The sequence below is a fragment of the Leopardus geoffroyi genome, chromosome A2 (genome assembly GCF_018350155.1).
Source record: "Leopardus geoffroyi isolate Oge1 chromosome A2, O.geoffroyi_Oge1_pat1.0, whole genome shotgun sequence".
Lineage (NCBI taxonomy): Eukaryota > Metazoa > Chordata > Mammalia > Carnivora > Felidae > Leopardus > Leopardus geoffroyi.
The window spans coordinates 84,847,868-84,870,020 of NC_059331.1; the positions used below are offsets into that span (position 1 = coordinate 84,847,868).

Below are 22,153 nucleotides of genomic sequence, written 5' to 3' on the forward strand. Positions count from 1 at the left end.
TATTAACTTTTAAAACATCTTCATTGAGGTATAATTCACCAAACACAAAATTTGCCAATTTAAAGTATATGAGTCAGCAATTTTTAGTATATTCACAATGTAGTGCAGCCATTACCGTAGTCAGTTTTAGAACATTTTTATTGGGATGTTGGGGTGGCTCAGTCGGTTGAGCATCCAGCTGTGGCTCAAGATCATGTTCTTGTCGTTCATGGGTCTGAGCCCAGTGTCAGGCTCTGTGTGGACAGCTCAAGAGCCTGGAGCCTATTTCAGATTCTGTGTCTCCCTCTCTGTCCTCTCCTGCTTGTGCTCAGTCTCTCTCAAAAATAAACAAATGTTTAAAAAAAGTAAAAAATAAACATTTTTTATTACCTCAAAAGAAACCTCATATCCTTTGTCAATAACCTTCCATTTCCCCTGAACCCCGCCTTACCCCCAGGTTTTAAGCAACCACTAATCTTTTTGTCTCCAGATTTGACATCTTTGAACATTTCATGTAAATGGAATCCTATAATATGTGGTCTCTGAGTGACCTCTTTCACCTCTTTCACTCAGAATAATGTTTATAAAGTTCATCCATGTTATAACATCTATTGGTACTTTATTTCTTTTTATGGTGGAGTGATATCCATTGTTTGCATATATGGATTTGCCACATTTTGTTTATTTGTTCATCAATTGATGGTAATGCTAAGAATAATGGTGCTAGGGGGCACCTGGGTGGCTTAGTCATTTAAGGGTCTAACTCTTGATTTAGGCTCAGGTTAGATTCAGGCTTCAGGCTTACTCACTGTTAGGAGATTGGGCCCCATGTTGGGCTCTGCTCTGGGTGTAGAACCTGCTTAAAATTCTCTCTCTCTAGCTCTATCCTGGCCTCAAAAAAAAAAAAAAAAAAAAAAAAAAAAAGCTGCTATGAACATTCAGGTATGGTTTTTCCTGCTTTTATGTTTCATTTCTCTTGGGTATATATTTAGTAATAGAAATATTGGATCCAATGACAACTCTTTGTTTAACATTTTGAAGAACTGTCAGAATATTTTCCAAAGTGGCTGTCCCATTTTTACATTCCCACTAGTGTATGACGAGGGTTCCAATTTCTCCACATCCTCCCCAATACTTATTATGATCTTGCTCTTTGATTCTAGCCATTCTAGCAAGTGAGATAGCATCTTAGTGTGATTTTGATTTGCATTTCCCAGATGACTGTTGATGTTGAGTAGTTTTTCATGTTCATTAACTCTTCATGCTTAAGTATACTAAGTCTCTAGCGGAAGCCCTAACCTGGTATTTAGATCCACTAGTGAGGATGAAACAGGGGACAATCATCTCTCTCCTTCATTCGAAGATACACATTTTTCACATTTAACACCATGGTATCAGTGCATCTTATGCCAAGTGTTAATATGGTTTTAGTGAAAACAGCTTGAAAAAAAAATCCAGTTTTCATTTAAGAAGTTTACTAATCATGATTCCGTAGCCCTAGAGCAACTAGTTCAACTGGACACTAAAGTAGTCTCAAGTTGGGATCATATAAATTTTTCTCCTACACTTCATCAGACAACACTTAAATAACTCATGATGTGAAGCCTTTTTGTTTTTATAAACCTTTCTGATTAGTGTGCCACTGCTTGCGAACCTATTTTGTCATGTCAAAGGCAGTGATTGGGTGCATTATTTATCCTCATTTTTTGAGTAAAAAACAGTTCCCTGTTTCCTGGTAAAAAATTAATCTTGGGAAGGGGATATTTATGCGAGAATTTTTGCCTTTTTTCTTCTTTATAAGATTGAGGTCTCTGTGTGTCAACTTGCATGAAGAAGTGCAGGGATTTAGTTAGAGCTGCCCCATCATTTATCATGGTTAGACTTGCTCTTGTTTGGTAGAGACAGCTGATGAGAAAAAAACAGTAGAGCCTTGTCTTGTATTGATCTCCATGGAACTTTGACCCTGTACAGAAACTGGGAATGGCCAGAATGTATGAACTCAACCAAGTCTTTTATTAATGTTGTTTATATGAAGCCTACATTTTAACACAACTGCATGAGTCAGGATGGTACAAATAATTTTAATGATTTCCAGCAATGTAATACAGGGTTCTGTTGTGCCCCATTTCCTTCCTTCCTCCCTTCCTCCCTCCACCCCCTCCTTTAATTGTGATAAGAACACCTAACATGAGATTGACCCTCTTAACAAAATATTTAATGTACAATACAGTATTGTTAAGTATGTGGGAAATGTGGGGTTGGCCCATTTCTTCTTAATTTATATCTGCTGTAAAATGACATCTAGCAAAGCCGTGTATATGCCTTCTGTGATAGAGAACTGGGAGAATAACAATCCTATTGACAGATGATATTGTTTTATAGATTCTGACATCACATTAATAGATTATTACTTTTACTGAGCCAGATTTGCTTCTGTGTGATTTCTGTTATTGATCTTAATTCAGCCTTCTCTTCAGCCTTCTGTTTCTGCGTGAGGGCTCCTCAGCTGTTTATCAGACATCTTCTTTTCCCTGATGTTTTTCTTCTTTTAACTTTTGCCTTTCTTGGAATGAAGCAGTTCATAGACCTGTATGCCACCTTTCTGGACATCGTCGCATTTATCAATGTCCTTTCTAGAAGAGTGGTTAAAAAGAGTGTTTCAGATGTTAATGGAGCAATGGGAAAGTAGAATAGGTTATATAGTTCTTATATTTTGGAATTATATGTACTTGTATATATCTTGTTTGTATTAACTTTAACTTTCTACTGTCTTTTTATTAATTTAGTTCTTCTAGTGAATTACTAGATATATTCATTTGTTAAGATACCTTTGTAGCAGGTGTTGATAAGTGAACACCTTATAAGGTTTTAAGTGGACTATGTGTATTAATCATTTCCTACTAAGTAGCCTTTCCTTATCACACAATCTGCAGTGTTTCTGCCACCTGTTTCTCCCCCTCATGAAACCAGGGACCACAACTCTTATTTCCACTCACTCTGTCCTGAGTGTCTAGCATCAAGCCTTCTGTACCGAGGGTACTTCATATATGAAAGAAAAAAAAAATACTGTGATCGTTCATTTCCTTGACTGTCTACTTACATTCTGGATGCAACTTCCTAGAATCAGAACCTTTGTCTTACTTAACTGACTTGATTGCCTAACAGTGTTGTTGACATCAAGATGCAAGAATTCTGGTGGTGTGGATTAGATAGATTATTTTGAAGATTTACAAGGCTAGAAAATGGTTGCAGGCATGTACAGAGGTAAGACTAAAAGGCATTTGGGTTCAAATCCTTTGCCAAGAATGCCGCACTGAGAAATTTGCATTGGGAGATTGAGGTAATTAAGTTTTGAATATGTTGATATGCAGGGGGAAATTTCCTCTGCACTGATGGGATTAGAATTTATCTGTCAAAAACTACCTGTCTTAAGAGGAAATCCTTAAAAAAACTGCAAACATACCTTGAGCATTTACTTTTAGTTAAAAATAAGTATACTTTTATACCACAATCTTTTGATGTGGGATTGTATGAAAAACCCACAGCTAACATCATAGTGGTGAAAAATTGAGGGATTATGGCCTTTTTTGAGTGTGATTACAGTTCAGAGTTGTCTCTTTTGCATATCCAAAACGGACCCCTTATTTTCAATTTGTGTTTCTTTCATGTGAGAATTTAAAGATAACTGCAAAGGAATCTGAATGGAAAATTCTACTAGATTTATAAAAAATGTTTTCCTCTCTCTATTTAACAGTGTCTCACACTGTTATGGTAGAACAATAAAGTAAAAGGCTCTTGGATCCCTAACATTATCACGCTGATCCTGAGCTCCAAACTGCCTACGCTTGGACTGCTGTGTGAAAGAGAGGTGGCATTCTTTCTTGTTTAAATCATTTCTTTTGCCTAAACCAAAATTTTTTGAAAACTTTAAGCTAAATGTTTATATGCCAAAAGTATGGTGTCACATAGAAACGATTAACTTATTTACTTTATTTTTTCGTAATGGTAAGTGTAGTCTTCAGTTCCCATCTCCTATATCCCCATCTCCTCACCCACCTTCCTCTGGTAACTATCATTTTGTTCTCTATAATTAAGAGTGTGTGTGTGTGTGTGTGTGTGTGTGTGTGTGTGTGTGTGTCTTTTTCTTTGCTCATTTCTCTTGTTTTTTAAATTCCACATATGAATGAAATAATCCTATGGTATTTGTCTTTCTCTCACAGATTTATTTATTTCACTTAGTATTATACTCTCTAGCTCCATCAGTGATGTTGCAAATAGCAAGATTTCATTCTTTTCTATGGCTGAATAATACTCCATTCTGTGCTATTCCATTCCAGTATACCACTTCTTTATCCATTCATCTATTCTTGGACACTTGGGCTGCTGCCATAGTTTGGCTATTTTACATAATGCTGCATAAATATAGGGGTGCATGTATCCCTTTGAATTAGTGTTTTTGTGTTTTTTGTGTAAATACTTAGTAGTGTGTTTCATGGATAATAGGGTAGTTCTGTTCTTATTTTTTGAGGGAACCTCCATACTGGTTTCTACAATGGCTGTACCAGTTTACGTTCCTACCAACAGTGTACTCAGGTTCCTTGTTATCCATATCCATGCCAACACTTGTTGTTTTTTGTGTTTTTTATTTTGGCCATTCTGACAGATGTGAGGTGATATCTCATTGTAGTTTCAATTTGCATTTCCGTGATGGTGATTGATGTTGAGCATCTTTTCACATGTTTGGCCATCTGGATGTCAGCTTTGGAGAAATATCTGTTCATGTCTTCTGCCCCTTTTTTAAATTGGATTATTTGTTTTTGGGGTATTGAGCTGTATAAGTTCTTTATATATTTTGCATACTAACCTTTTTTCAAATATGTCATTTGCAAATATCTTCTCTTATTCAGTAGATTGCCTTTTAGTTTAGTTGCTGTTTTTCTTTGCTATGTAGAAATTTTATCTTGGTGTAGTCCCAGTAGTTTATTTTCACTTTTATTTCCTTTGCCTTACGAGACCTATGTAGAAAGATGTTGCTATGGCCTATGTCAGAGATTAATGCCTGTGTTGTCTTCGAGGATTTTTATGTTTCCAGGTCTCACACTTAGGTCTTCAGTCCATTTTGGGTTTATTTTTGTGTGTGGTGAAAGAAAGTGGTCTAGTTTCATTCTTTGGCGTATGGTTGTCCAATTTCCCCAGTACCATTTGATGAAGAGATCGTCTTTTTCCCATTGTGTATTCATTCATTTCTCCTTTGTCGGAGATTAATTGACCATATAATTGTGGGTGTATTTCTGGGTTTTTCTGTTCTATTCCATACTACCAAAAGCATGGTGTCACAGAAATGATTTCATTTGAGTTGGTGAAAATACAAAAGTAGAATGGTAGTATATGCATCGGATTACTTTCTAGAGGAAAATTTTTAAAGTGGTGAGAGAATGATGTTAGCTCACATCACATGTATAACAATACATGCTCCTCTGTGTCCCTTTTGATAATTTCTCAGAGCAGGCTGTGGTGATGTTTGGGATACCATTTTTATTTTAGTTTCGCCTAAAATCAACCTACCTCCTGCTAAACCCCTACCTGCTAATTATAATTAGTAGAGAAAATTACAAAATCTTCAGTGTTGCTTAAGCCTTAGTCCAATATGATTAAACAGCCCATTTATTTTTTTATTGAAGTATTATTAACATATAGTGTTGTATTAGCTTGAGATGTACAACACTGATTTCACAATTCTATACATTACTCAATGCTCATCACAAAAGTGTGGTTACCATCTGTCATCATACAGTGCGATTACAATATTATTGACTATATCCCTTATGCTGTACTTTGTATTTCCGTGACTTACCAATTTAGTAACTGGAGGATTATACTGCTTAATCCCCTTCACCTGTTTTGTGCATCATTCCCCGCCCTCCATACAAATACACCTCTCCTCTGGAAACCATCAGTTTGTTCTCTGTATTTATAAGTCTATTTGTTTTTGCTGTTGTTTGTTTTGTTTTTTGTTTTTTAGGTTTCACATATAAGTGAAATCATCTGGTATTTGATTAGCATAATACTCTCTAGGTCCATCCATGTTGCATATGGCAAGATTTCATTCTTTTTAATGGCTGAGTAAACAGTCTGTATGGTTTTCAGATGAAAATGTTTTATCACTTGCCATCCTCCTTTCCTGGCTGTTATCCATAATTGGTGTGAGGGTCAGTGTGTGAGTGGGAAGAAAGGGCAGAGTGACTTACTACAACTCATTGTAATGGGGACAAAGTAGTCCCTTAGATGTATTGTGCTCTGTCTCTTCTAGTCATGAACATGATAGCTCTTACCTAGGTGGCCCTGGTATCACAATCAAAGTGTCTGGTGCAATCAGATGGTTGCATAGAGCCTTCCTGCTTGAGCTGCCTCTAACTGCGGGCCTCATAATCTCTCACCTGAGTCTGTGTAGGGCTGTGGTCATCCCACCTGCTATAATGGGCCATGTAGTAGACCCAGTGTCTGTCAACTTAGTTTCCACATTTCCTGAAAATAGGATGTGCCTTGGTTGGTAAGGAACAACCCCAGATGCTTCCCCACCTAAACATAGTGTGGTCCTTCTTAGTGTCCATGTTGATAAAGGGCTCCATTTAGGATAAAGTAGGGGGCGGTAGGGATGATCATGAAAGTTTGGGTAGTAAAAGTAATTTGCTGTGATTAGAATGTGAGATTTATATACATGAGTGATGATATGGGGATATGGGTTGAAGCAAATGAGATTTAAAAGATAATTTTATTCATATTCAATCGAGAGATATGACCCAAGTTTTTCTAAATAAAGTGCATAATTTTGAGTCAGTATTATTATGTACAATGTAAAAATTTAGAAATTACAGAAATATTTGCAGAATAAAATTGTCTTACTCAGATATAAGCATTTTTTGATGTATTTCTTTTAATGTAATTTTTTGCATGAATATATTATTTACAGCTTAATACTATATATGTTTCTTTTTATCTACAAATTATTCTTTGTCTTGGTCAGTTAATGTTAATTCATTATGCACTAAGTCTATACTCATTAATTACTGATTTCTTTGCCTTTTCACTTTATTTATGGTGATGTTTTTAAAAAAAATGTTCTTAGGTTTGGGGACTTCTTTATCTATATGGTTATATATTTGCTTATATATTTAAACTAGACAGCTCTTAAAAAATTTGTCAGCATAGTGGTACCTAGGTAGCTCAGTTGGTTGAGTGTCCAACTCTTGATTTTAGCTCAGATAATGATCCCAGGGTCATGGGATTGAACCCTGTGCCATGCACTGTGCTGAGCGTGGAGCCTGGTTGAGATTCTCTCTCCCCCTCTGCCCTCTCCTCAGCTCATGTGCTCTCCCTCTAAAATTAACTAACTAAATAAATAAGTAAACTCATCAGCCTAAAGGGGGGGACCCAAGTTTTTGCCTTCTCATTGCCCCAGCATCCCCTGAGCATCATCTTAATATACATGCTTAGAAGAAGACCATAGGCACACCTAATTTCTGGCTCATACAAAGGATGAGGAGAATCCAAGTTTACATTTTTCTTTTACACAAATCATTTGCTTTGATGAGAAATGTGTTGATGTGGTTTACACCTAGCAGCAAGTGAGGACGGAAGATATAGTCTTTAGTTGCCATGTTCCCAGCCACTACTCCTGTTACAATAGGTGAGAACCCGTTTCAACGGGCAATCACAAGCTTCCACCACACTTTTCCTTTATTTTTTCCGGTTTTTAACAGAATTCTCCCTTTCCACATTTCATGGAAATATTGTTACATTTTCTAATACTTTCTTCATGGTGTATTTCCTGCCTGCCTGCCAGCCAGCGAATATGTTTACTTCATTCCTGCCATGTGCTAAGTGTAGGAGAAAACTTGGAGGATATCATGGTGAAAAACATCAGGGCTCCCTTCCTTCATAGCTTATAGTCCAGGGCGTGAGAAAGACATTAAACCAGCAATTCTAGGAGTGACCCATGGGCCTACGGGTCTCTGGACCATTTTCATAATTGTACTAAGATGGTATTTGCCTTTTTAATTGTGTTATTTGTTGTGATAGAACCAAAATAATAATAGGTCAAAATACTGAATCATGTCAATAGCACTAAATTGTACTAATAGTCATTGTATTCTTCACTACTGTGCACTTGTGATAAAAAATGCACAAGTTGTAAAAATCATTGTTAAATCTTGACCATTAGGTACATACCTCTTCAATATGCTGTGTAACCAAATATGAAATATACCAAAGTATGCTGCCATATTCCAAACCATGTTTGTTATCTTGAGGAAAGATAGTTGTATGATTAAGTTGTGGATTGAACTAGTTGCTTTTTTCCTGGAATACCATTTATACTTGAAAGAAATTGTGGTATAGTCCTACTTGGAGATTTGGCAGAGTTAGTCTGTCATTGCAAGGAAAATAGCTAACAGTGTTTGTTGCCAATAATAAAATTAAAGGTTTTAAGCAAAAAAAATTTTTTTTTGAAAATTTAAAAAACTTATCCATATCACTGAGAGCTTGATATCTTCCCAAGACTTAAAGTCTTTTCTGATGATTATGGGTAATATTAAAAAGATGATTATATACATATAATATAGATAATATAGTTATTATTTGGTATTAAAAATACATCAACATTCAATTCTGCACAGCTCAGTGAACTAATTTTCAAATCAAACATGGGTAAAATATCCATCCAAGTACAAGATAGACCAATGAGCTGTAATGTATCAAAGTACGAAAAGTTTATAGAACTGCGTTATGACCAGTCTTTAAACTACCCTTTTTTATTTATTTTTTAAATCTTTTTTTTAAATGTTTTATTTATTTATTTTTGAGAGACAAAGAGCACAAGCAGGGGAGGGGAAGAGAGAGAGGGAGACACAGAATCTGAAGCAGGCTTCATGCTCCAAGCTTTCAGCTCAGAGCCTGATGCGGGGCTTGAACCCATGAACTGTGTGTGAGATCATGACCTGAGTCAAAGACCGTTAACCGACTGAGCCACCGAGGCACCCCAAAGCTACCCTTTTTAAAATTTTGGTGTAGAATCAAAGAAGGCTATCTACAGTTATCTGTAAGTGCTGTTAAATTGCTGTTTCCTTTTCTGATAATTACATAATTATGTGAAAATAGTTTTTTTTATATACCTCAACCAAAGTAAAAAGTAATTGCACTATATTAAATGCAGAGAATTGAGAACCCAGCTGCCTTTTAATAACCTATTTGCAGAAATGTAAAGCAATATTACTTATCTCACTTTTTGGAACAGGGGAGACCTAGTCAACAACTAAATGATTACAGTTACTCTGATCACTAATCCAGAAAAAAAAGGAGGTGACCTTTCTTCTACCTCTTTCGTCTACCTGGTTCTTTGTCTTTAGCTTCCATCAGAATCACTCAGAGGGTTTGTTAAAATACAGATTGTTGGGCCCCCTCCCAGAGTGTCTGATTCAGTAAGTTCTGGGTGGGTTCTAGAAATGTATATTTCTTAAGTGTTGGTGATAGTGTTAGTCTTGAAATCATACTTTGAGAACCATTGTTCTGTTCCTTTGGATTTACTGAACAAATGTGCATGAGCTACCATTTGTGGGAAGAAAAAAAAATTAAGTTTATTTTAAGAGTGTGTGCAAGTGGGGGAGGAGCAGAGATAGAGGGAGAGAGAGAATCCCAAGTAGGCTCCACACTCAGCATGGAGCCTGATGCAGGGCTCAGTCTCATGACCTTGAGATCATGACCTAAGCTGAAATCAAGAGTCAGATACTCAACCAACTGAGCCACCTAGGTAACCCAAAAGATCAGAGCTTTTAAAAGGTAAGTAGTACAGATATAGAAACGATGACTGGAAGTGTTTATAGTTGCCAGACTTTGGGAGTTAATTAAAAATTAAAGAATAGCATATCAAGAACTATTCAATATTTGAGTCTTTACCTTACTTACAAGCTAACACATTAGCTTACTGCAGTTTTAGGCTAACTTCTGTCTTCAGAAGACAGGAGTTTCCTGGTTCAGAGATAAAAAGGACTTTATTACAACAATTGTAGTTACCAGAAGATCTGTATTTATGGCCACTTACCAAACCCCAGTACCTTAAGAGCAACACGAAGAGAGCCACTTGATGACTGCACAAGCATTGGGATATGTTGGGGTAGAGGAAACCTGAACTGACATGGTCTGCCAGGAAAAAGCTTCCTGTGCTGCTCACAGTTGTCTCCTTTTGTCCTAACTTTCTAGAGTAGTCTTGAATGTGCAGTCATTCTTGCTCAGTGTAGTAGTATGAGACCTATTTCTGGCATGAATGGCTTAGGGATTAGTTTTATGGAGAGTTAACATTGAGAAAGTCCAGGGACACCTGGCTCAGTTGGTTAAACATCTGACTTCAGCTCAGATCATGATTTCCAGGTTTACAAGTTTGAGCCCTGTGTCAGGCTCTCTGCTGACAGCTCAGAGCCTGGAGCCTGCTTCAGATTCTGTGTCTCCCTCTTTCTCTGCCCCTCACCTGCTGGTGCTGTTTCTGTCTCTCTGTCTCTCTCTCTTAAAAAAAATTGAGAAAGTTGGTCATATGGGCAATCTAGATTCTGGTATTATCAAATTATTGTTATATCTTAGAATGCCAGATATATTCCATAAATATGTATATATTTATTTAAATAGTTCATAGCTTCTTATAGCCAACTTAGATTTTTAGGTTATGATTCCTGTTGAGGAATAATAATTAGAAACAACCAACCCAGACATCCTCCTTACAAAGGTAGCAGAGAAAGAAAACATTTTTATCAATTTTTGAATAAGCATTGAACCAGAGTTTGGTGTATGTTAGAGGCAGTCAACTAAGAGATTGCAGATGGAAAGGAATCTCATTCCATATATAGCCAAATGAATACAATTTAACTACATACATGTTTTCAAATTAGATTTAACTAGTTCTTAAGTAAGAGGCTTGACAGCCTTATACACATACTTCATCTTAACTTTGTTAGTTGGGTAGACCATTTGTGTTAGCTAATTGGCCTTACCCAAAGGAGAAACACATCTCATATCTTTATGACAGGAGGTAGCTTTGCATCTTGGAGCAAGGTACCCACCCAAGTTAGGCTCCTACCTTTCCACAGAAAATGGAAGATAGGGTTGCCATCTCTCTTGATGTTTACATTTCAAAGAAATGGCTGCTGGTCTCTTGAGAAAGACCTTCTGGGTCATAAAGCTGACCAAAACAAGGCCTATTTGTTTTTCTTTTCGTTTTTTTTTTTTTAATTTTTTAATGTTTATTTGTTTTTGAGAGAGAGAGACACACACACACAGAGCATGAATGGGAGAGAGTCAAAGAAAGATGGAGACACAGAATCTGAAGCAGGCTCCAGGCTCCAAGCTGTCAGCACAGAGCCTGATGCGAGGCTCGAACCCTGAGCCAAAGTCGGACACTTAACCCACTGAGCCACCCAGGCTCCCTGGCCTGTTGTTTTTCTGAAGTGTGTGTGTGTGTGTGTGTGTGTGTGTGTGTGTGTATCACACACACAAATTTGAAAGAGGAAAAAAAGTACTTACAATTCTAATTTTTCTGAAGTAAATGTTCTAAAGATAAGGAGGGGACCATTATCTCTCTCCGTACTTTCAGAGGGTTTAATAAAGCCTCATATCTTTATTTTTATTTTTGTTTTTATTTATTATTATTTTTTATTTTAGAACATGTGAGTGGGAGAGGGGGCAGAGGGAGAGAGAGATGCTCAACTGACTGGGTCACCCTTGTGTAGCACCATGATAAACAGAAGTGACTTTAAATGCAACTTGTAATTTGGTTTTATTCTCATTTAAACTAAACTGTAATGTAGTTTTATTCAGTGTAAAATTTTGAAATTGTTAAATTCTACATAAAATTTGCATTTTTTAAAAGTGGAATGTCAGGAATTCAGAATAAAATAACTAAATCACCATTTTAATAGCTGAATAGCATGTGATACTGGGCAGCTTGAATCCTGAACCAAGAAATAAATGTTATAAATGTGACCCTAAGCAGAGAATTGGACAAAGAATATTCTTGGGGGTGGGGGGGGGGGGATAAAGAGTGTTTGGAAGAGGTTAGAGGTTCTTGGTCTTTAAATTACTTGCAGTTAAAACTTCGGATTTACTATACTGCCCTTTAACAAAATCAGGGGCAGATACTATTTGATTGTTATTTTATAATGGTAAATTATATAATCCTAGTGAAAGAATTAGAATCTAGCCAAGGGTTACTTTACTTAGATCTTGATTTGGTTTTTGGTTCCATCCTCCTGCTTGTCCTAAGTGAATGTGTTTCCCTTTCCCAAATCTCATTGTTAATAGGTGGCTATGCACATATGACCCCAGACTGCGATGAATTTCCTTCCTCTCAGTGTTACTGTGGTGATGCTCTTTGCTACCATCTGAATGGTGTGTTATCATCAGATGCTGAGCTCTATTTCATACACCTGCTGAGCTTATTACTGTTTGCTCTCAGAGATGCGATTTTCTTTCTTTTTTTTTTTTTTAAGTTTATTTACTTTGAGATAGAGCAAAAGCAAGGGAGGGGTAGAGAAAGAGGCAGAGAGAAAACCCCAAGCAGGCTCCATACCATCAGTGCAGAACCTGATATGGGGCTTGAACTCATGAACTGTGAGATCATGACCTGAGCCGAAACCAAGAGTTGGATGCTTAACCAACTGAGCCACCCAGGTGCCCCAGAGATGCAATTTTCTATTAGCCACTTCCTCCTTAAAGAGAGGCCTGAGGGACCCTCTCAGTGATCCCAACTTTGACTTTATAACTATTGGCTTACTGGCCTTCCATGATCATATTGCACACCTCCGTGGCCCTTTGCGAGTTAAAATCTCCCTTCCTAGAACTCTGAAGTCTCTCATTTCACAGTGACCAGCTTGTTCACAGTTACTTCATAAAGTCTCTTAGTCACCTTGACCGGCCTGACCTTGTGACCACAGTGGTCACACACTTTGATCTTTCCATACATACATAGTGTATATTCCTTGTTTCTCCTTGAAAGAAGGGTGTTCCCAACTCTTTTTAATCTGCCTCTGGATTTAAAGGGAAAAGCAATAGCTGCCTAGTTAAGTATTGCTAGGAAAATTGATCCTTTCCTCCTTTCCCCTGCCCCTCCACTACTTTGGAGATTTTTTTTTTTTTTTCAGTATCGCTTCTTGTCAGTCTCTCAAACACTATTGTGCTAAGATTTGTAAAGAACAACCTTTAACTCTTTCCTGTGTGCTGTGTGGGAAGAATACCAGTATTTAGAATGTTGGAACCCTAAGCAGGCAGCATTTGTAATTTTCCTATTAGGAGAATGTCTGCATGAAAATGAGAACTGAAAACTAATTACATAAATTGCTAAGCTTTGAAGGACTCTTTTCAGCATTTTTGCCTCTAGGATATCTATTCCTCAAAGAGCACCTTGTGACTAACGAAGAAATTAGGTAGATATCCAATTAATAACACTCCCATCCTCAATCTTTAATGTTAAACAGATTTCAGGATATTTTGAACCACAAGCCATTGACCAAGATGCTCCTTGCAAAGTAATCTAAGTGTCCCATGTTATTATTTTTAAAAGATATGAAATGAATCAGAACTTAATATTAGGAAAAATTTTTTTCTTGTTAAGATTATAAAATTCTCATGTTAACTCATAATTTTTTTTTCTATTTCTGATTTTACCCCACTTGGCTCTCAGACCTCACTAGCTTGTATAATGTGAGCCTTTCTCTGGGCCTTTCAGTTGTTGAGTTTGACTGAGAATGGTCTGTGGTTCATCAAAGCTCACTATGCCAGTGGAATCACCACTTCTGTAGGTGGTTATGGGGATCTGGAAGGTCTCATCTTCACAGCATGGCTGCTACTGACTAGCTTGGCAGTGCTCTAGAAACCCAGAGGGCCTTCTTGAAGATAGCCCTGCCGGGAACTGCCTAGGGTATGTTAGGTGGGTGGATCTCTCTTGAATGAGAGAAATGTGTGAGCCATAATGCTTACAATGGTGCTTTTCACAGAGCCAAGTACACTGTTGTTGATTAATAAATAATGGATTGTTTATCTTGGAATTGTTTTTATTGGCAGATGCCCTGAAAGAATCAAAGCTGTCTATAAATGAAGAATGCCCTCATTGTTTATTCAGCTCCCGCTTTTCTACTTAATGTGCTGGTATCTTGAGAAAATTTCTTAAATATTAAATCACAAGTAAAATTGAAGCAGCTTTTTTCTCCCAGATTTTCAAATACGCTCTTTAACTATGATCTGTTCTCAGATGTCTCTGATTGTTTGTGTGTGTGTGTGTGTGTGTGTGTGTGTGTAGCTGGAGAGGGATGGGAGCAAAAGGAACAGCGCCCAGAAGTTTGACATCTAATTATAATAGGCACAAATAGCTTAAATAAATGCAAGTACATTTTGGGGTTGATTGTGTGTCTAGCACAAGTTAGGGGCTGAGACTTCAAGAAATATTCACGGAAACGTGCAGAGGGGCAGCAGGGATCACTGGGGTAGTGGGTCAGGAAAGGTTGATAAAGGAGGTGAATTTATGGTTGGTGGAGGATAACCAGGGTGGTAATAAGAAGCAGAGTAAATTAAATTTCGGCAGGGGAAACAATATGTTTGAAGACTTGTGGTGTGGTCACAGTAGGTGTTCTAGGAACTGTAAGTTGTTCAGTAATGCTGGATCAGAAAACACTGTAGGGATGGCCGTAGGAAAATGGGGCCCAGATAATAAAAATCCTAGCTGTGTCTCTCAAACCGTGATAAATAGCTCTATGATATGTAGCCCTGGCCGAAGACAACATGAAGGGAAATGATAGACTTGTCTTATCGTCTTTGGTGTCCTTTGCTCAGATGTTCTCTGTATCTAGCAATCAGAAGGATCCTGACAAATAGTTGATATGATGTGATGTAAAGGTATCAGCTACTGTTAAGTGTGAAGGATAAAAGGGCTCTACTTTTATGAAGGGCAGTTTCCTTAGTAATATTTTTATGTTATGATGGCATAATGCTAGGAACCCCGATTGTGAAGAGACCTTGCGTATATGTAGAAAGTGAAGGAGCATTTTGAAAATGGATTTATGACTTGGGTGACAGGAAAGCTGGAAGAACATGAGGGAGAGACATTTCTGTCCTCCATACCATTGGATCACCATGCTAGCACATTATGTTGGCCTTGTGTCAGCTGTTTAATAATGGTGGTTGAACATGCATTGCATAGACATAACTTTTAATAATATTTTTAAATTATTTGTTGTATGGTTTGGGCACCACTGCCATCTACTTCATATCTGTGATGAAGCAAAGGTTAAAATTAGAATAACTGACCAAACAGAACATCTTCCAAGAAGGAGCAAAATTTTAAATAAAACTAATTTATAGTGCTTAAGTTTAAGTTATAGAAGATTGAATTTTTTTATTGCTTTAGTGAATACACACAGACAGCAATAGAAATATTTTTTAGTTGAGTTTATTGAATTTAAGTATTATGAAGTAATAAACAAAAGGGACTTATTCTTGATAATTTTTCTATATGTTTGGAAACCATTAAAGATTGTTTTGATATCGAATAAAATTCAGCTGTTAAGAGACAGAGAAGGTGTGTATGCGTGCCTGTGTTGGATTGGATATAGCACAAGGATGAAGTTAGAAATCCTTTATTTTACTTTTTTTAGGTGCTGGTGAATCTGGGAAAAGCACAATTGTGAAGCAAATGAAGTAAGTAGACTTAAAATATTAAATTTGTTTTTTTATGTTTAAGTGTACCCTTCCATCAAAGGAAGTAAGTTGTTTTGTGTTTTTCTTTTTGTCTCATTAGAATTATCCATGAAGCTGGTTATTCGGAGGAGGAATGTAAACAGTACAAGGCGGTGGTCTACAGCAACACCATCCAATCAATTATTGCTATCATTAGGGCCATGGGGAGGTTGAAGATAGACTTCGGTGACTCAGCTCGGGCGGTGAGTTGTTAAATTCATTAGAACAGGCCTGTTGGAGTACAAAGAATAACTTACATGATAATACCATACTACATAACGTAGATTTATCCACGGTCTCGGGACCCTTTTATAAAAGGACAGTAGTGAATGAAGTGAGTCAGAAGCTTTAGAAGTGAGGACCTAAGAATACACAAGATTGTGTAATCTTCTTTTTATAACTAGAATTTTTTCCTTATCCATCAGGTGATTTTGACAACTCCATAACATGCAATATTTTCTGTATAACATGTGATACTGGGTACTCGTGTATTTCCATGATGATTTTTAGCAGTTACTATGGAGTTTAGAAAACTTCCTGTGCTGATTCTCTTCAGAATTTTTTTTTCATAATTTGGAATGCTGATATAATCTAATTATTTTATTTATGCCCAGCCTAAAAAGCAGTCTAACCTCATATAGTGGAAATGGTATAAAATCTTGCCTGTCTTTGAATAGGAAAATATTGGCTGTTAGAAAACATGCATCAGAATTTCAGAGCTAAAGGGATTGAGGACCTTAGGAGACCTGCAAGTTCCTCCCCTTTATTTTATGGGTAAAGAAACTGGAAGCCAAGACTTGACAAGATAGGAAGACTGGTAACCAAGGGGAAGATGGTAACCAAGGCACTGGGCCCACACTTACTTCTTTGGCCTGATAACACATTTTGCATTTGATGGCAGCAACCCCGGCCTAATCCATATGACACTTTATTTTTCATTTCACTGCACCCCTTTGCTTGCTTAATCTGTTTATTTAGAGTTTTATTATTTGTGTGTTTTTTTAAAACTGATTTGTTTTTAATAACTGATAATAAAGCTTGACCTTCCCATAAAACTTTAACTGAAACTCTAGCTTAAATTTTAACATTTTTTTTTGTGCAGAGTAGGTGTACTATTACTACTACGGCTGCTTTTTATAGTGCTTTGTATTTGTGTGTGTGTGTGTGTGTGTGTGTGTGTGTGTGCGCGCGCGCGTGTGCATGCGTGCGTGTGCATGCCATCTACCTATACTAATACCATGAGGATTTTTTATATTGAGACTTTTTCTTTTCGTCTTCTTAGTGTCTGGTCATTTTTTTTTTTTTTTTTAACATTGAGGCTTTGTTCATGCTTATAGAAAAAAATGAAAGAAAACATTAGAAAATATATATTGTGGAAATCTAAAATAAACTTGGTTTATTATTTATAAATTATACTAACATATCTTCGTAAGTTTTTGGTCCATATTAATTTACTAACCATTTCCTTTTAAACAAGAATTTAAAAAGTTAGTGTTAATGAACTAAAATGTCCAAGTAGATTTCAAGATTATTTTTAATAGTAATTCATTACATTTTCCTGAATCCTTTTTTTATGGAACAAGATTTGATCATATCCAGACATTTATGCCTTATCTACTATTCATTTAATCATTTTTATCTTTATTCATTTGTCATTGATTCATTCAACAAATGCTTTTGTTTGTCTTTAACAGTGGGGAACCTTCCTTAAAGGAGAAAGAATTGATGTAGATTGTAGTTTACATCAGTTCCACTGACAGTGATTTAAATCGTTTATCGTATCACATATAGGGTATTCTGCATTTAGATGTCATATGTGATAATTTAGAAAGATTTTGTAGCCTCCATTTTAGGAGGTGATTGAAGAGTCAGTGCAAGCAGTTTTTTATGAAGTCTTTTTATTTCATATTTTTCTCTCAAGGACTTAGTGACAGATCTGACTTGAAGTAACTGCTCTGTCACTACAAACTTTTTTTTTTTTTTTAAGTTGCCCTGCCTGCCTCTCCCCCTCACTCCGACCCACCCACCCTCCCTCCCTCCTTCCCTCCCTCCCTCCCTCCCTCCCTTCCTTCCTTCCTTCCTTCCTAAGTTCTGATGCTTTGAAAATCTACGTGTGGGACTTTTTTTCTCCTCTTCCTTTCACTTAGTGCTAGTTTGAGTCACTCTTCTTAGACTGTCTAGCTGTAGCCTAGTAACTGTTTCCCTCCTACCTTCAGACTATTCCTTCTGTTTGCTTTAGCCATTATTACTAACTCCTTCACACATATGTCTTCATGTTCTCAGGCTGGTTTTGATTGGTTTTGTGTTCTACTTAAGCTTTAAAATATTTGGAGGCTTTTGGAATTGTGCTAAGAAATACAAAGGTGAACTAAACATGTACATAAGGGACATTGGAACTTGAAATTGAAACGTGTAAGAGTTTTCTAGACAAAAGCCAGGAAAAAGCATTCTGTGAATAAGAATATATTCAAAGGCTGAATATATTTCTATTTCTCAAATACCAGTTCTTGGACATATTATCCCTGAGTTGAAGGATAACCAGATATTTAGTTTTGATAGGGACAACAGATGAGCTCTCAGAAAGAAAGTGTTGTGAATAATGTTTTCTAACAACTGTGTATCAGTGTTTACCAGAGTCTTGCAAACTTAGATATTATCAACATTTTGATTTTTAATGTCTCATGCCTGAAAAATATTGTCTTCCTTTTTTTTTTCTTTTTTAGTTTTTATTTTCCTGTTAGTGAGGTGGGAAATCTTTGTCTTTTAGTATTTCTTCCGTGAATTCCTCTGAGTATTCGTCATTCAGTTCTGTTAAGTTACTTCTTCTTTTCACATTGATTCTCTTTAAATATAAGGTATATTAACCTTTCTTTAAGTTTTCCAGATAATTTTGCTCAATATGTTTCTTTCAATTTTTTGAAATAGGAGTAACTTTGTTTTAGAACTCTTAAATTTTTTTGCATTAATTCTGACTTCGCTGTATCTTATTAGAGAGATCTTTCTCAAACTTACAATTACTTAAATACTCTTATTTTTCTAGAATGTTTATAGTTTTATTTTTTAGACTTATCGCTTCACCCACCTGGAAAAGTTATTTGTGTCTCTTGGTGGGTGGGATCTAAATATATTTTATAATCTGATCATCCTTTGCCCCTACAGCCATTCCTTAGTGACTTGAAAATTCCTCCTGTAGCAGCAAAATGGATGTTTTTCTGAACCCCTTTTTTTCCATTGATGTATTCTTTCTTTTTTTTTCCAGATCAGTCACTTGTTAAATTACTTAGCCCTTATAAGTGTCTTTTATTACAATAAGATGGAAATAATAACATCTACCTGGGAGGGTTGTGAGAGATAATGACATAATGAACATCAAGCTTTTACCATGTCTTGTTCATAATAGATGCTCACTAAATGTTTATTGCTACTATTGTTGCCATTTATAATTATTATATTACTGTCATCCTTCTCAGAATCAATGTATTTTAGTTCCTCTTGCCTCATAGGGTTAATTGGTATTTGGTAGGGTAAGAGCACTCATTCCATTGTTTTTTTTGTTGTTGTTGTTACCAAAATATGAAGTTGGTTTTGCGTTTCTCTCCAGGTGAACTTGAGAATCAACTTAATGCCCCACATCCCTGTTGAAACAAAACAAAAACAGTCTGTTGGTATCTTGATTGGAATTACATCGTAATATGTAGGTTAATTTGATGAGAATTGACTAAAAAGATGTAAAACTTACAGAAATGGTACTAATTTGCTGTGGTATGCTTCATATTTGGCAGTTACCAGATTTGCAAAGCAGATTACACATTAGTTATTTAAAATCAGAGGAAACAAAATTGTTTTCAAGGATTGCATAGAGCAATCAGATTTTGTGCTGACTATCCTTTCAAAACTCTCTCAGAATGAGTTACTCAATCTGTGGATGATAAATTATTGTTTTTAATAATGGGGAGTTAGAGAAGCATTATGTAGGAGCCTATTAACATGTCTCAGGCATTGCATCATTTAAAATAGTGCTGTCTTCAAAGTGTGGTTCATGAATCTGTGTCTGTCCACAAGCATGCACGTGAGTACAGGAATTAAGGAAAAGAATTTACATTTAATGCAATTGGCAGAGTAATTTATATGGTAACTTTGATAGTTTAAGAAAATAGGTTTATATTTTGTGTGATTTAAATTTTATTTTGAAATAGATTGGAAATAAAAGAGAACAAAACATAGGACTGGTCCTTTGTCATGGATAGTTTAAGAAGCACTTACTTGGAATAATTTAGGAAACTGATTTGAATTGACTGAAAAGACCTCCCTTTCTCCCTCCAGCCTCAGCATGCACCTGCATAATGGCTACTTTTCAGTTTTTCTAATTTTGTAGTGTATTTCATTAGTTAGTTTCTGTCTGTCTGCCTAAATTGCCAGATTGTGTCTGAGAAAGGTTGTAACAATTTACCTTCCTGTCCTGTTTCCTAGAGTGCCTTTTCTTAGCACTCTGGGTAGCCAAAATTTAGAAATCTTAACATTTTTAAAATACTGGCTAATTTATTAGTACCTATTATCTCATTTTAATGTGCATTTTTAATTTTTAGTGTGATTGCAGTTTTCCATATCTCTACTAACTAGATTTTTCTTTCTCTTTGTCAGTGACCTGTTTTATGCCTTAGTCATTTACTACTTGGATTCTTGGTGTGTTGATTATGTATGAAACCTTTGTCCACTAATGTTCTTTCACATGTCGCTTATTGCCTTTAAATCTTAGGGTTTTTGTTTTCTTACATCTTCCTCTGTTATTTCTTCCGTTATGTTTAAATTTAGAAAATCTCTCCAAGATTTACTAAGTATTCATACTATTTTAAATGTTTTTTTTAGGGAAGTAAATTTTAACATTATTTCATGTGTTTGTTCTTTAATTACTCTAAAATTTACTCTGTGGTATGCATGAAGTTGAGATCTACATTATTTTTTTCCTCTTCAGGCGGCTATCTAATTATCAAGTAGAGTTGTGTTTTTTTCCTTAATCATATCCTATCCTGCTAATTTACCTAGCCACCTTTATCATGTAATAAGGTCAGATTTGATCTTTTTCTATTGATCTGCATTAATACAAGAGTGTTCTACATATTGTAAGCTTTTAATATCTGATAATTTTAGCCCTCCTTCCCCAGTATTCTTGGTCAAAATGTTCCTAGTAATTTTTACTTCTTATTTCTCCAGGTGAATGTTTGAATTGGTTTTATATTCTGGCTTATGTTTGAGAACTAAGAGGTTGTTATAGGATTATATTATTTTTGATTCTGAGGAAAATTGATTTTTGTATGTGGCTAAGTGGTATTAATCTTCCTTTAAAATGTAATATGTGCCTCGAGCACTGTTTTTCTTTTTTCAATTCACATATCAGCACATATTTTTATAGCTCTTGACAAGTTTTATTGTCCATCCAGAAAACATTTAAGTATTTTTTTTATTTTATGAACTTGAAAATAAAAAATACACGTATTTATAAGCTTCATAAGTATACGTATAAAGGCTAATTTTATGTAGCATATTTATTATAATCTCTTATCTTGATGTAGAGAAGCTCATGTTCACTGAAATTTAGTGAGAAATTTTGCTCTGTGCAATTTATTTAAAATTAACTTAGATGATTTTATTTTTAGCATTCCCCCATCGTGTTAAGCAATACTATTGGAAAAAAGAAAAATGACTTCCTATTTCCTTGCCTCAGTCATTTTTACTTTGATTATATGTGTGTTTTGAGAGAAAAAAAATTTAACGTCTATGTATTCTTAAAGCAATTCTTGAAATGTCTGGGATTGGCACCATGGGCCATGGAGTGGTGACTTCCCTATTCTCAGGATTTCTTTAAAGGTATACTAACTTTGATAAAAGCAGTATAGTGGACTTAAATTTATAGGAGTGATTATATCCTGTAGAAATTTGGCAGATTAAATATATGAGTAGTTCTCATATGTGGTATTCACTAATGTTATTAATGAAATAACTGAGTTAAGCCATTGGAACAAAAGATTTCCATACTTGTATCAATCATGACATCAATATATTATCATTGTGGCCAAAAATTTAGAGTTGTCACTATATTTAAGACTACTTTATCATATTATTTAATCTCTATTATAGAAGGGCTTTCTGATTTTTTCTGTTTAAACTCTTAATCTCATTTATGATTCTGTCTGCTATATTATAACAATCATCTAGCCTTTGCTTAAAAACTTAGTCTCTCATTTCCCCTCCTTTTTTTTTTTTTTTTTTTGGCATGGCTTTGTTAAAAAGTGTTCTTTGTATGGAATTGAAATCTGATATCTTTTGCCCTAAGAATTCTCTTTTTTATGCTTTATATCTAAATATTAAGTCTACTCTTACCTTAAATAATCCTTACTTCAAATGTCAG

At 35.7% G+C, this 22,153-nt stretch overlaps 1 protein-coding gene across 2 annotated transcripts in view; it reads left to right on the top strand.

The window, feature by feature from the left end:
• Positions 1-22,153, top strand: part of GNAI1 (G protein subunit alpha i1) — an 85,679-nt gene that overhangs the window by 40,548 nt on the left and 22,978 nt on the right. For both annotated transcript variants that reach the window (XM_045494612.1, XM_045494611.1), the window contains 2 exons: positions 15,666-15,708; positions 15,809-15,950. In XM_045494612.1, coding sequence (XP_045350568.1) covers positions 15,666-15,708; positions 15,809-15,950 — 185 coding nt within the window. The remainder of the gene's footprint in view (positions 1-15,665; positions 15,709-15,808; positions 15,951-22,153) is intronic.